The 14992-nt window shown below is 40.9% G+C and overlaps 1 protein-coding gene and 1 long non-coding RNA gene across 2 annotated transcripts; both read right to left on the bottom strand.

Annotated features, from left to right (window-relative positions):
- Positions 1-1057: 1057 nt before the first annotated feature.
- On the bottom strand, positions 1058-11847 carry LOC122316210 (probable LRR receptor-like serine/threonine-protein kinase At3g47570). The gene is made up of 3 exons (XM_043132745.1): positions 11125-11847; positions 1772-1901; positions 1058-1425 (listed from the first exon to the last, which is right to left on the bottom strand). The coding sequence occupies exons 1-3, from the start codon at positions 11845-11847 to the stop codon at positions 1058-1060; spliced, it is 1221 nt and encodes a 406-aa protein (XP_042988679.1).
- A 396-nt stretch (positions 11848-12243) lies between these two features.
- On the bottom strand, positions 12244-13557 carry LOC122316825. The gene is made up of 2 exons (XR_006244312.1): positions 13395-13557; positions 12244-13310 (listed from the first exon to the last, which is right to left on the bottom strand). It is a non-coding gene; the product is annotated as an uncharacterized LOC122316825 (long non-coding RNA).
- Positions 13558-14992: the final 1435 nt, after the last annotated feature.

The following is a 14992-nucleotide window of genomic DNA, read 5'->3' as shown; positions in this document are numbered from 1 at the left end:
GTTTTTTTTTTTTTTCATGTGGGTTCCATATTATATCATTTTTTTAAAGAGACTGCGCGCCGCTTGCATAACCATGACTGCAAATATTATTTCTTATTGTCATATTAATTGGCTTATTAACTTGTTCTTTTTCTTTTGGCAAAAAAAAAAAAGAAAGAAAACTTGTTTTTGCTTGAATAAGTTCTCTTCCAAAAAATTGATATTAGTGTGTTAAACCTGGTTTCGAGGTGATTTTCTTTCTTGTGCATCATGAACACCAATAAGGTATGGGTTGAGACAGACGTTCCCAAAAAGTTCAAAAAATGTGTATCTTCGATTTGAGAGTGTGTTTGAAATTTTTTGTTGGCATGTGAAACTTCTGTGGCAGTTGTAGTACTATTTTCACCTTAAACTGCAACGTCTCTTTTTGCCATGGTTGACAAAAATTTACACTTGATAATCGACACTATATAAAGAGCAAATGTTGGCGCGATGCACTTGAGGTGTTGGATTTTGTTACAAAGAAAGCCAACAGTGCATATTTTTCTCTGTATGCTAGCATGCCCTTTTTCTGTTGCTGGAAAGAAGTAAGTACTCAATTTTATTAATTAACCTTTAATTTATCTTTTATAAAGGTTACCCGTTACAATATTGAGCTAATTAGGGGTTACAGAATTTTGAAAACCATCACACTTATAAAAAAAAACTTATAATAAATAAATTATACGCTTATACTATTTACATTTCAATGCCAAAAACCAGGTATCACTAATTTATTAAGGGTTAAAGTTTAAATGAGACTTTGAGAAAGTTGAGTAGTAGAAGAATAGGAAACCTCATGACCATTAAATACGTAATAGAAACATTAATGTTTTTGCTAGCTAGCCAGCTTCATTGCTTTGAATTTAATTTCAATACCCATTAGATGCTACTGATAATTAATCAACTACGTACAAGAATCATCGACCACAACATTTTACGTAAACTTTTAACTATTATTCGTATGTAGCATGGCAAAGTGAGTATTAGGAGTGTCCCAATTGAGAGTAATCATGAAATCAAGAGATGCAAACAAACTTCACTTTCTCACATTTCCACCAATATCTTTGAGAAACTTGGATTTGATCCTGTCGAGTCTAGTTGAAACATTTTCTATACCAATTCTCTGTTGAGGTGAATCTGCACAACAATGCAAAGCCAATCCCAAAGTGGATAATAAACAATTCTCTATCGCAGCACAATCATTTTCGTTTCTTAACAAATTGGTATCAACAGCTTCAAGTACTGAGCGGGCTAATGAATCTTGTACCAAACACTTCAAGCTCACTTCAAGTACTGAGCGGGCTAATGAATTTGTGGGCTTTTTTCTTGTGAAAGTTTCCAATATCAAAATGCCAAAGCTATACACATTGCCACTTGTAGAAATGATTCCTTCAGATCCATACTCTATGCATACATTAAAATTTCTCATGAGAATATCTTACATGAGAAATGCTATTTGTACCAAAGAAAAACTTATAAAAAACTTACTTCTCTATATGTTAGTTATTGATACGCTAAAATTATAAAATTTGAAACTCAAAATTTGAATTTGAAAAAAAAACTAATAAAATGAGTCTTGTAAATAAAAGTGTAAGTAAAAATTATAACTATATAAAGCACTACTCATCTATGTTGTACTAAAATCGAAAAAGAAAATTACTAAACAAAATTCATGGTCTTCATTCAGTTACTAATTAAAGAGAACAACTATATGTGAGAGTACTAGAATGATAAACATACTTCACCTCACCTGGTGCCATATAGCCAATTGTAGTGAGGGTCATTGTTTTCATGAGAGAAGCTCCATTGTCGAGGAGTTTGGAGATGCCAAAATCAGCAACATGTCCGACCATATCTTCATCTAATAGCACATTGCTTGGCTTCAAATCAGAATGAACAATAGGTATTGAGTAACCAAGATGAAGGTATTCTAGTGCCGTTGCCACATCAATCATTATATTTAGTGTGCCATCCTATTTTTACGTATATTTTCACTGAAGGAGTATTTTAATTTAATTAAAATATTAGTTTTATTTTAAATTATTGTATTTTAATTGGATTTATTTAGTTGTAATATTTGTTTTGTGGAGCTTTCTTTATATTAATTTAGTCGTTTTATAGTTTTTTAAAATTGTTTTCGTCGGATCAATTTTTGGACTTCAAAGGTGAGGATTGGACCTCATTTCTTTTCCCCATCTTTTCTTTTTCTCTTTTTTTTTTTCTTTTTCTCTTCCTTCTTTTTCTTTTTTTTTTCCTTCTCTTTTTTCTTTCTTCTCCGTTCTTCTTTTCCGCGCGCTGCACGTTCTCTCTCTCTCTCTCTCTCTCTCTCTCTCTCTCTCTCTCTCTCTCTCTCTCTCTCTCTCTCTCTCTGTTGCTGTTTGCCTTCTACAGCCCAGACTGCCGCCGTCCGGCCACCGTGGCCTACACCACCCACCCAGTTCTCTTCCCTTCCAACCGGTGAACCTCCCCACCAAGTTTTACCTCCATTTGAGCCGCTGTTTGCTGCCGAGAGCCCCTCCAAGCCGCACGATTTTTGTGCATTTCCACTGCCGTCTTTCCACCTCTGGCCACCATCTCTTCACCACTTCATCACCTACCTCTTGCTGTCCTAAACCACCCATTTCCGGCCACCGTGGCCTACAACCCTTCCCTACCAATAATTAATTGTTGTTGGTTGGCTGATTCCGGACTGAGTTCGAGGAGTTCGGGGGTCGGATGGATTGAGGATGGAGTGCTTGGTTTTACTTGTTTGTGTTTGCTTGTTTATTTGAGCCATGAGGCGTGAGTTGCATATTGTGTTTATGTGCATTTTATTTTAATCGAGAAAATCCCGTTTTATTGGCGTAAATAGTTTTTGGGTGCGTGTGTCCCACGAGCCCAAGCCGGGATGGGTTATTATCTCGGTGGAGCTCCTCTGGTCACTCGGGACTGGATAATACTGAGTGACATCCCCTGGGTTGTCGCAGGGCAACGACTGGATCGCACGATACGGTAACGCTGTCGTGACGACTCCGTGGTCCCTAGAGTGGCGGGGACTAGAGGTTGGCCTGGCCAGGTATGCGCGGGGCGCGAGTCTGGGCATCGCTTGTTTAGGTGTCACATGCGTAGTCGTTACTTGCGGTGTGGCACAGAGCCAGGGTGTGTGGGTGATCCCTAGGGGAGATCATGGTGCATGCATAACCGGATTGTTTTTATGGTTTTCGGATGTGGGCCATTTTCTGGGAAAATGACGATGTTTGGTTTTCGAGGCTTTTGATCCATTTTCTGGGAAAATGGTGGTTTTGGCCATTATCTGGGATAATGGCGAGGCTTGGTTTTAAGGATATGTTTTTGTGGGTCAAATGGGTTTTTGGCGTGCGTGAAAAAATTAAGTTTTATGGCGCATGTGCATTGGTTTTTATTTCATGCATATTGTTTGAGTTTTATATGTTTTTATCTAGTGGTGTTTGGAGTTTACTTACCTGCGGTACCATTTTTGGTCCTGTAGATTTTGGTGCAGAGATCGAGGATGAGGAGGAGGAGGCTGAGCCCAAGGATGCGGCTCCGCCGGGATGCTGAAGTTATGTTTGGTATTTGATTTAAAATTATATTTGCATCTTGTAATATTTATTTATGTATGTTTTGAATAGCTTTGTATTAAAAAAGAAAAATTCTGGTACTTAGTTATTGGCTTGCTTTTTGCTGCGTATTTCTTGTGCACATTCGTCGCTTATTCACACACTTGGCATACGTCGATAGGATGATGACCCATGATATCATCATCCAGACGTCTCGATTTCTCCGTGTTCGTGCGTGGGTTTTTGGGGGCAGCCCAGGTAGTATCAGAGCGGTTTGGCTCTGGGTAAAACCACATGTCCCGCAGATAGTACCAGAATATTTTTAAGGTTGTGTTTAAAAAAAAAAAATTATGTTAAGTAAAGTTGTTATTTGTTTTGTTTATTTGTTTTATTCGTTTTATTTGTTTGAGCTAGTTTGCTTGTGTTTGTTTATTTATTTAGTTATGTTTTTGCAAGCTGGTTTCTTTTGTTTCTTGTGATATGGTGTTGGTCTTTGGTTTTGTTTTTGTTTGTTGTTGGTTTTATTTGATTTTGTTTTCTTAAAGGGGGCCAAAGGTTGTGGTGGCAGGAAAAATGGTGAGACCAAGGAAATCTACTTAGGAGCCACGGGACAATACATCAAGAGATGACTCCATTGCCCAAGCAATACGGCAAATGAGGGAGTTTATGCAGCAAAATTTTAGGCCACAACAAGGAGGACCTTGGCCACAACAAGGGGGTCTCTGGCCGCCACAAGGAGGGCCTTGTCCGCAACAAGGAGGACTTTGGCCGCAACCAGGAGGTCCTTGGCCATATCAGGGAGGGCCTTGGCTTTACCCGGGAGGATCTAGTAGCATGGTGCAAGACGGATGCACCTATAAGCGCTTTCTGGCGCATAGGACCCTACATTTCACTGGAGAAGAGGATTCGCTTCAATCTGGAAAGTGGATCAAAGACCTGGAAAGAACTTTTGAGGTGTGTGGTTGCACCGAGGCGCAACAGGTACTCTACGCCAGCTATCTGTTGCAAGGCATCGCTTTTGATTGGTGGGATACCAAGAGGGTGATGCTAGAAGCAGAGTTGGGATCATTCGCTGCTGTAACCTGGCAGCGCTTCAAGAAAGAATTTAACGACTGCTTCTTTCCCGCATCGGTAAGGAAGCAAAAGGCAAGAGAGTTCTCAAATTTGGTTCAAGGGAGCACGACAGTGGAACAGTACGCCCGAAGGTTTATAGAACTTGGGCAATTTGCTCCCCACCTTATCGCCACAGAGGAGATGCGAGCTGAGCGTTTCCAGGAGGGACTACGCCTTGATATACGCCGTATGGTGGTCAGCCACCGGATATCCACTTTTCAGGACTTAGTGGATGTGGCCACCCTTGTGGAGTGAGAGAATAATCTGAGTATGGGCTCCCCTCCAAGGCATAAGAGGTGGAGTTTTTCTGGTAAAGGAAGCAGCTCGGGTTCGCCTCAGAAATTTGTTCAGCGGACCGGAACTCGACCGCAAGCATCCTCAGGTGTTTGCATGGGAGGACGTGTGCCTGTTTGCGGAGTTTGTAATAGAGCTCATGTGGGTGAGTGCCCTTCTGGTGGGGCTCGATGTTATAATTGTGGCCAGCCGGGTCACTTTGCTCGAGAGTGTCCAAGACCAATTCAAGGAAGCCGTGGAGGTAGACGCGGTGGAAGAACAAATCCAAGGCAAGCAGTGCAAGCCAGGGTTTATGCTGTCACACCCGGAGATGTGGATGATGAGGCACCTGCGACCCATGATGTTGGAGTAATTACAGGTATGGATTAATTCAATTTTATGTTGGATTTAATTTTTGGTGTATTTGCATTCTCCTTTGTTTTTGGATTTCATGGGTTAATGTGTTTGGTTCAGGGAGAGTTCGTTTGTATGAGTTTTATGCTTGCACTTTGTTTGATTCCGGTGCTTCACAGTCATTTGTATCTTCCACATTTGCACAGATGTGTAATTTGATCACGGAACCTTTGCCAAAGTCATTGGTAGTGGCTTTACCCGATGGTGAAATGGTGTGGTGCTCCAAGGTTGCGTTGGGATGCCCGTTAAATTTTGATGAAAGGTTCTTGGATGCTGATTTGGTGGTGTTTAAGCTGTTGGGTTTTGATATCATCCTCGGGATGGATTGGCTATACCGATATTCTGCGAGTATTAATTGCAAAGGTCGGGTAATTACCTTTCAGATTCCAGATGGTGATTGTCTGGAATTTACGGGGAGTAAGTTAAAAGAAAAGCCGGTAATTATATCGGCAATTCAAGCAAGAAGAGAGATTGCATGGGGAACGGATGCATTCTTAGTTCAGATGGTGTCTACGCCGTCTGAGAAGAAGTCTTTGGCAGACATTCCAGTTGTGGAAGAATTTCCCGATGTGTTTGTGGATGACTTGCCCGGAGTACCCCCTGTTCGGGAAATGGAGTTTGTTATAGACTTGGAACCTGGAGCAGCTCCGGTACATAAAGCTCCTTATCGCATGGCACCGGCTGAATTAAAAGAGTTGAAGACTCAATTACAAGAGTTGGTAGATAAGGGATTTATTCAACCTAGTACGTCGCCGTGGGGTGCGCCAGTTTTGTTTGTTAAAAAGAAAGATGGAACCCTCCGTATGTGCATTGATTATCGGGAATTAAATAAGGTGACCATCAAAAATAAATATCCTCTTCCGCGGATAGATGATTTATTTGATCATATTAAAGGAGCAGCTGTGTTCTCGAAGATTGATTTGAGGTCGGGATACTACCAGTTGAGGATTAGAGACAAGGATGTGCCTAAAACTACTTTTAGGTCGAGATATGGGTATTATGAATTTAAGGTGATGCCGTTTGGGCTAGCTAATGCCCCTGCTGCTTTTATGGATTTAATGAATCGAATATTTCGACCTTATCTGGATTCCTTTGTGGTAGTATTCATTGATGATATTCTGATTTATTCCCGAGATGTTGAAGAGCATGTGTATCATCTTCGTCTGGTACTTGGGAAATTGAGAGAACACCAGTTATATGCCAAGCTTAGCAAGTGTGAATTCTGGCTGGAGGAAGTCAGATTTCTTGGGCATTTGATTTCCCGAGACAGAGTGGCTGTTGATCCTACTAAGGTGGAAGCCATTTTATCATGGCCGCGTCCGACTACAGTGCGCGAGATCCGGAGTTTCTTGGGGCCTGCCGGATATTACCGAAGATTTGTGGAGGGATTTGCTCGCCTATCCGGACCTCTCACAGCTTTGACTTGGAAGAATGCAGAATTTGTTTGGTCAGATAAGTGTGAGAGAAGCTTCCAAGAATTGAAGAACAGGTTGATGACGGCACCAGTTTTAGCGCTTCCAGAACCGCATAAGCCATTCGTAGTCTTCAGTGATGCGTCTAAGTTTGGTTTGGGTTGTGTCCTTATGCAGGAAGGACGGGTTGTTGCCTATGCATCTCGTCAGCTAAAGGACTATGAGAAGAATTATCTGACGCATGATTTGGAATTGGCTGCGATTGTTTTTGCTCTCAAGATCTGGCGGCACTTTTTGTATGGGGAAGCATGTGAAGTATACACCGATCACAAGAGCCTGAAGCACTTGTTTTCCCAGAAAAATCTGAATATGAGGCAGAGGCGATGGCTAGAGCTAATCAGTGACTACCAGTGTGAGATCAAGTATCATCTGGGGAAGGCTAATATAGTTGCTGATGCTTTGAGCCGAAAATCGCACTTGGAAGATGAAGTCAAGCTGTCGGAATTGGATTCTTTGCTTTGTGGGATGAGGAGGCTCCTTATTGAAAGTTCACAGCAAGAAGAGATTCTATCTTCAGTTCTTGATGTTCGGGTAACTGATTTTGAGGAATTGAAGACTCTTCAAAGGAAGGATCCAAAGCTGCTGAATATAAGAAAAAGAGTCAGAAGATCTCGAGGGCCGCTGCACTATAGTATGGATAAAGATGGAATACTTCGGTTCCGAGATCGCAGAGTGGTCCCCAAAGATTCAGAATTCAAGGAGCGGATCATGGCAGAAGCTCATGTGGCCCCTTATTTAGTTCATCCCGGCAGTACAAAGATGTATCGGGACTTGAAGAAAAATTATTGGTGGGATGGCATGAAGAGGGATATTGCCTTATATGTTGAGAAATGCCACACATGCCGTCAAGTGAAGGCCGAGCATCAAAGACCCGTTGGTATGCTCCAACCCCTCCCTATTCCTGAGTGGAAATGGGATGACATCGCGATGGACTTTGCAGTGGGTTTGCCAAGGACGCCTAGTGGGAAAAATTCTATTTGGGTGATTGTTGACCGGTTAACGAAAAGTGCTCATTTCTTGCCTATTAATAACACAGATTCCTTGGGTAAGTTGACCTGCTTGTATGTCAAGGAGATAGTGCGGCTGCACGACATACCGAAGAGTATAGTGTCGGATCGAGACCCAAGGTTCAAGTCGCAGTTCTGGAAGAGTTTGCAGGCAGCTTTGGGTGCTAAGTTGAAATTCAGTACTGCTTACCACCCACAGACAGACGGCCAATCGGAGCGCACCATTCAGACCCTCGAAGACATGTTGCGAGCGCGTGTCATGGAATTTCAAGGGAGTTGGGAAAACCATTTGCCGCTCATAGAGTTTGCATATAATAACAGCTTCCATGCGCCATTCAGATGACGACCTATGAAGCTCTTTACGGGAGGAAGTGCAGATCGCCCTTGTGTTGGGATGAAGTCGGGGAGAGTAGGATAATTGGACCCGAAATAATTCTAGAGATGCAAAGCCAAGTTCGGATCATCAAGGATAAAATGACGGCAGCTCAGAGTCGCTAGAAAAGCTACGCTAATACCAGGAGGAGAGAGTTATCTTTGAAGAAGGTGATTGGGTTTATCTCAAAGTCTCTCCCATGAGGGGTGTTAAGCGTTTTGGTAAGAAGAGGAAACTGGATCCGAGGTATGTCGGCCCTTTTCAGATTCTGGAGAAGGTAGGGTCCGTTGCCTATAGAGTTGCTTTGCCAGAGTATTTTGGGGATATTCATGATGTCTTCCACGTATCGTCCTTGAAGAAGAGATTTGGACAACAAGAGCCACGCTTTGTCGACCTAGAGAGTATTCAGTTGCAATTGGATCTCACTTATGAAGTTGTTCCGTCGCAGATCATGGATTGGAAGGAGCAACAGTTGAGGTCCAAGAAGATACCTTTGGTTAAGGTGGCATGGGGAGATCCGTTAGCTCAAGACTTCTCTTGGGAGCGAGTGGCGGACATGAGGGAACAATACCCATACTTGTTTGAGTAAAGCCGGTACGTTTCTTAATCTTAGTCACAGTTGGTCTATGTGATTTTATGTAGCTTGTTTTAAGTTGGCGGTTGATCTTGCAAATTTCGAGGACGAAATTTGTTTTTAAGGGGGGAGGAGTGATGACCCGCTTTTACGTGTATTTTCACTGAAAGGTTATTTTTAATTTAATTAATATATTAGTTTATTTATTTTAAATTAATGTATTTTAATTGGTTTTTATTTATTTGATGTTGCGTTTTATTTAATTAGTCATTTTACGATTTTTTAATCTCGTTTTCGGCGGATTTGTTTTGCTTTCCAGAGTGAGGATTGGACCTCATTTCTTTCCTACATCTTTTCTTTTCCCTTTTTCCTTTTTCTCTTTTTGTCTTTTCTTTCTTTTTTTCTTTTTTCTTTTTCCCTTCCTATTCCCCTCCCCTTCCCGCACGTAACCCCCCCCCCCGTTCGTCTCTCTCTCTCTCTCTACTCTCCCACGCCGGAACCATCATCAGCCCAGACCCACCGCCACCGGCCACCGTGCGGCACACCACCTCTACCAAAATCTTTCCCTCCCTCCGTTGAACCACCCCACCAATTTTCACCGCCAACAGAGCCGCCGTTTGGCCGGAAAAAGCCCAACAAGCCTCACGGATTTTGCTCCGATCCACCGCCGTCGCTCCACCTCCGGCCACCATCTCTTCACCACTTCATCACTGGCTCCTTGCCATCCTAACCCACCCATTTCCGGCCTCTAATAGTCACCAGAACAGCTCCCACGAGCTAGCTTTCCATTTTGGAAAATCTGACCTTCCTCCGCCGTTTCCGCCGCCACCCATGGCCAAACTTCACTTCCATTAGCTTCATAAACATCCTTAGACCCTTCCCTATCAATCCCGAGCCTTGGTTTGTCCCCGTTCGAAAGTGGGTATTTTACAACCCACGGCCACAGTGAATTTTCACTATTACGTTGCTTTCCTTTCGCCGTTTACAACGCCGCGTGTTTTTTAAAAATACCATATAGCGCTGTAACTATTTTTCAAACCCTACTTTTAGATTTAAATATATTTTGCTCTTTCAATAATTAATTATTGTTGGTTGGCTGATTCCGGACTGAGTCCGAGGAGTTCGGGGGTCGGATGGATCGAGGACGGAGTGCTTGGTTTTGCTTGTTTGTGTTTTCTTGTTTATTTGAGCCATGAGACATGAGTTGCATATTGTTTTTATGTGCATTTTGTTTTAATCGAGAAAATCCCGTTTTATTGGCGTAAATGGTTTTTGGGTGCGTGTGTCCCACGAGCCCAAGCCGGGATGGGTTATTATCTCGGTGGAGCTCCTCTGATCAATCGGGACTGGATAATACTGAGTGACATCCCCTGGGTTGTCGCAGGGCGACGACTGGATCGCACGATACGGTAACGCTGTCGTGACGACTTCGTGGTCCCTAGAGTGGTGGGGACTAAAGGATGGCCTGGCCAGGTACGCGAGGGGCGCGAGTCTGGGCATCGCTCATTTAGGTGTCACATGCGTAGTTGTTACCTGCGGTGTGGCATAGAGCCAGGGTGTGCGGGTGATCCCTAGGGGAGATCATGGTGCATGCATAACCGGATTGTTTTTATGGTTTTCGGATGTGGGCCATTTTCTGGGAAAATGACGATGTTTGGTTTTCAAGGCTTTTGATCCATTTCTGGGAAAATGGTGGTTTTGGCCATTATCTGGGATAATGGTGAGGCTTGGTTTTAAGGATATGTTTTTGTGGGCCAAATAGGTTTTTGGCGTGCGTGGAAAAATTATGTTTTATGGCGCATGTGCATTGGTTTTTATTTCATGCATATTGTTTGAGTTTTATATGTTTTTATCTAGTAGTGTTTGGAGTTTACTTACTGCGGCACCATTTTTGGTACCGTAGATTTTGGTGCAGAGATCGAGGATGAGGAGGAGGAGGCTGAGCCCGAGGATGCGGCTACGCCGGGATGCTGATGTTATGTTTTGTGTTTGATTTAAAATTATATTTGCGTCTTGTAATATTTATTTATGTATGTTTTGAATAGTTTTGTATTAAACAAGAAAAATTCTGGTACTTAGTTATTGACTTGCTTTTTGCTGCATATTTCTCGTGCACATTCGTTGCTTATACACACACTTGGCACACGTCGATAGGATGATGACCCGTGATGTCATCATCCGGACGTCTCGATTTTCCCGTGTTCGTGCGTGGGGATTTGGGGGCGTCACACATGTACTCCAGTACAATAGCTTTGAAGTCATTTTTACTGCAAACACTAACTATTTTGACAAGATTTCGGTGATGAGTATTGCTTAATACCTCACATTCTATGTTAAAACTGTTGAATGCTCCTTCTACGTGCAACTTTAGAACTTTTATTGCAACAATCTTACCATCCAAGAGTAGTCCTTTGTAAACTGACCCAAAACTACCTTCTCCAAGTAAGTTGTTTGCACTAAACCCTTCTGTTGCTTGTAGAACTTCTTGATGCGAAATTCTTCTCCATGTGGCCAAAGGTGATGTGTCCTCGTCAGTAGGCAATTTGGAGTTACGCTTCTTGCATTTTTTCAAGGCAAATACAAGGCACAATATTACTATCATTGACCCCATTATTGGTAGAAGATATTTTAGTATACCACTAGCTCTTTTGGCCTTTTTTGTTCTAGGAGCACCACTTTGGCATGGGGGGACTTGCAGTCGAGCCACACCACAAAGTGCATTGTTTGACATAAATGATGCAGCTGAGAAGTGTACAAACGGTCCTCTTGTAGGAATTTCTCCACTTAGTTTATTGAAGAAGACATTTATGTTTTTGAGGTATAAGAATGCTTCTAATGAGACGGGAATCTCTCCAGATAAGTTGTTATTAGAGAGATCTAAGATCTTCAAGCTTACCAACTCACCAAAAATTGTAGGAATTGAGCCTTCTAGTTGATTGAATGCCAATGAGAGATAAACAAGACTTTTGAGCCCACCAATGGTTTTTGTGATCTCACCAGATAGATGATTTCTCGACAAATTCAATGTTGTTAGGACCTTCATATTTCTGATCTGCATTGCAATGGGGCCACTTAAAGAATTTGATGATACGTCTACCTCCAAAAGATCTGTAAGGCTCCACAAACTCAATGGAAATGTAGATGTTAATTGATTGAAACCTAAGAAGACACTTCTTAGGGAAGTTAGATCATTTATCAACTAAACTCAATGCACCCAAGCTCCCCAAATGACATAAACTAGGTGGGATGTGACCTTTTAATCTGTTATTTCCAATGCCCAAAACTTGGAGTTTCATCAACTTTCCTATTGCAGTTGGAATAGTTCCAAGCAAATAATTGTTGGATAGGATAAAAAAAATCAGTTGGCTTAAATTGCCAATCTCAATGGGAATGTCTCCTTTAATATTGCAATCATATAGCAATAAGTCTTGAAGAAAGATTGAGAGGTTTCCAATAGAACTTGGGAGGATCCCATTAAGTTGATTTTTTGATAAAGCTAAAGTTCTAAGATATATACAGTTTGACAAATCAGAGAAAAAGCTCTCAAGTTCTAGAGATTCAACGACCAAATTATTGTTTTCTAGGTTGAGTGTCTGGAGCAACCTTAAATTACCTAGTGTTTTTGGAATTAATCCTAAGAATGAGTTCTGACTCAAGCCTAGCACAATGAGCTGTGAAGCATTGGAGATAGAATTAGTAACAGTTCCACTCAATTCATTTCCCCCAAGAGTAAGTGTATGAAGATTTGGAAGGAAGAGACCAACATTTGATGGAAGATGCCCTGTGAGGTTATTTAAAACCATTCCCATAGACTGTAATGTTGAAATGTTGAAGATTTTGAATGGGATTGAGCCAGCAAAACCATTGTTTCCAATATTCATGAATTTTAGCTTCTGTAGATAACTTATTTCACTTGGTATTGCACCTCTCACAATATAAATGATTAAATGTACTTCTAATTAAAAACAATGAAGGGAACTAATTATAATGAGTGACACGTTCATGTAAGTTAACTGTAAAGAAAACAACCAAGACGCATGGAGGTGATTCATTTATTGATTATGTTGGCAAAATTTATCAGTTAAGCCACCTTTGATTTGGTTGAGTTACTTTTTTTTAATTTTTTAATTTTATAATTTTAATAAAATTGGTAGGAGGGGCCGGGCAACCGGAGGTGGATTCTCTACCTAGGCATGACACATATATAGTACCAACCTACCCGGAGCTAGCTAGAAAGTATTTGTGCTTTCAATTAAGAGGTACCAAATCATATACAATCATAGAATATGTTACTAAATTAATGCATGCATGGTGTTATACTATTATCCAATTAATTGACTTGAACAAGACTAATTAGCAAACCTTGAAATTTGTTGTAGGAAATGCTTTACACTCTAAGCATGGTGAAATTCCCAATTTCCGGGGATAGACTTCCTGTGAAGTTATTAACAAACAAATATAAAGTTTGGAGCCATTTGCACTTGAACAAAGACGATGGGATAGTACCTGTGAAAGAATTAGTATTTAGAAACAAAAACTGGAGAATAAAAAATATAATCATTCACTAAAAGACTAAGCATGCATGTGTACCATTGAAGTTGTTGTTGGAAAGGTCTAAATCTAAAAGCATTGTTAAGTTTCCAACTTCCAGGGGTACACTTCCTTTGAAATTATTACTACTTAAATCCAAACTTTGCAGATGTTTGCACTTGAACAGAGTGGATGGGATAGAACCTGTGAAACAGTTACCATTTACTATCACTACAAGAAATCAGGCCTTTTCCAGAGATTTTGTTTTTGTTGAAAATAAAATCGCTGCAATAGCATATTAAAAGCAGCAATTTGAGGACAGGACGCTGCATACTTTTAAAATAGTAATTTTCTTTTATTACTATTTGTAGCGATTTTTTGCATATTACAATGAAAATTATTGTTGCAAAAAAAAAAAAAAAACCTCTTCATTACCGAATATTGCAGCGCTTTTTAGTGTTATTGCAACGATTTTTTCTGTTCGAGTTAGGAAAATGATTTTGTAGCGCTGTATTGTTCGCCACTACAACTTGTGGCCGCGCCAAACACCTTATTTCACTTTTATATTTCCCCCCAAGTTTTTTTCCCTCACGTTTGCTCACTCTGGCCGATTTGCAATAGTTCTGCTTCACTTCCCTTTCGTTCCCATCAAGCTTCGTCGTAGCTCAATCCACCCCAACGAAAACCTAGTTCCCTTGCGTTCTCGAGTGGCTTGAGCTCCACCTCTAGCCACTTTCCAACAATTTCGTTCCATTTTCAGTGTTGTTTTCGTTCAGATTTTTCAAAGAAGATTTTGAAATCTCCCAATCATAAACCCTAGTGTGCACACGTCCTTCCATTTTATTTGGTTGTGGTCTCCGTTTGGGAAGCTGAATGACTACGTTTCCACCTTCGCTGGAATAGACGATCCCATGCCTTCATTTCTAGTCCGAAGTGCCTAGTCCTATGTTTTCCCAACTTCATCAAACGAGGCTCCAGGTATCTCCTATTTCTTGTGAATTTATGAAACCTCTTTACGAGTAGGTTGCATTACAAACGTTGTCGTTTTTCAGATGTACACTTGTATTTTTTGCAACGTGATGTGAAACTGATGTGCATGTGTGTGTGTTTGAAGTATACTGGTTGTGTAGCTGCCTCTTGTGTTTGGAGGAAAGGTTGTGTGTATTAGATAATTAATAGCATTAAGCAAATAGAACTTCTGTAATTCTAAACCAGAAGCAAGGATTTTAACAACAATACCCATTTAGTTTTTTGGAACAACTTTTATTTGTGGTTGGGTTTCTAGCGTCATATTTTCCTAGTATTGTATGATAGAAAATTATCCATAATATAGATACATTATATTTTTAACATCAAAATATTGAACTGAAATGCTAAAAAGAAAAATAATCACATTTTAACAAGTTGTGCCATTTATGCTGCAGAATGTTCCTTTCTCCATCTCATGACTAGTGGGATTTGGTCCTGTTTTCCCAGCTTATTTATTAAAATATACAAGGGCCAAGCAAATAAATGCTGTAATTAATGAATCGTAGAAAGCACCAACTTCATGCCAAGAAGATCAAACTGCCATACTCTATAAATAAGATAGGAGCATCGATATTGTGGTCTGGGTGTTAGGCTGCTCTAAATACTTACAAATATTTATTAGCTAAAGA

This window comes from Carya illinoinensis, chromosome 7 (genome assembly GCF_018687715.1).
Source record: "Carya illinoinensis cultivar Pawnee chromosome 7, C.illinoinensisPawnee_v1, whole genome shotgun sequence".
Classification (NCBI taxonomy): Eukaryota; Viridiplantae; Streptophyta; class Magnoliopsida; order Fagales; family Juglandaceae; genus Carya; species Carya illinoinensis.
The sequence above is the reverse complement of the archived record's forward strand: the minus strand, read 5'-3'. Positions and strand labels throughout refer to the sequence as shown.

Excerpts from the sequence above, each read along its gene's own strand:
- LOC122316210 (XM_043132745.1), bottom strand. The coding sequence starts at position 11,847 with ATGAAGGTCCTAACAACATTGAATTTGTCGAGAAATCATCTATCTGGT. Across the intron at positions 1,902-11,124 it reads GTTTTAACATAGAATGTGAG|CCAAGCAATGTGCTATTAGA; the intron begins GTATTAAGCAAT and ends TCTGATTTGAAG. Across the intron at positions 1,426-1,771 it reads AATTGGCTATATGGCACCAG|AGTATGGATCTGAAGGAATC; the intron begins GTGAGGTGAAGT and ends ATGTATGCATAG.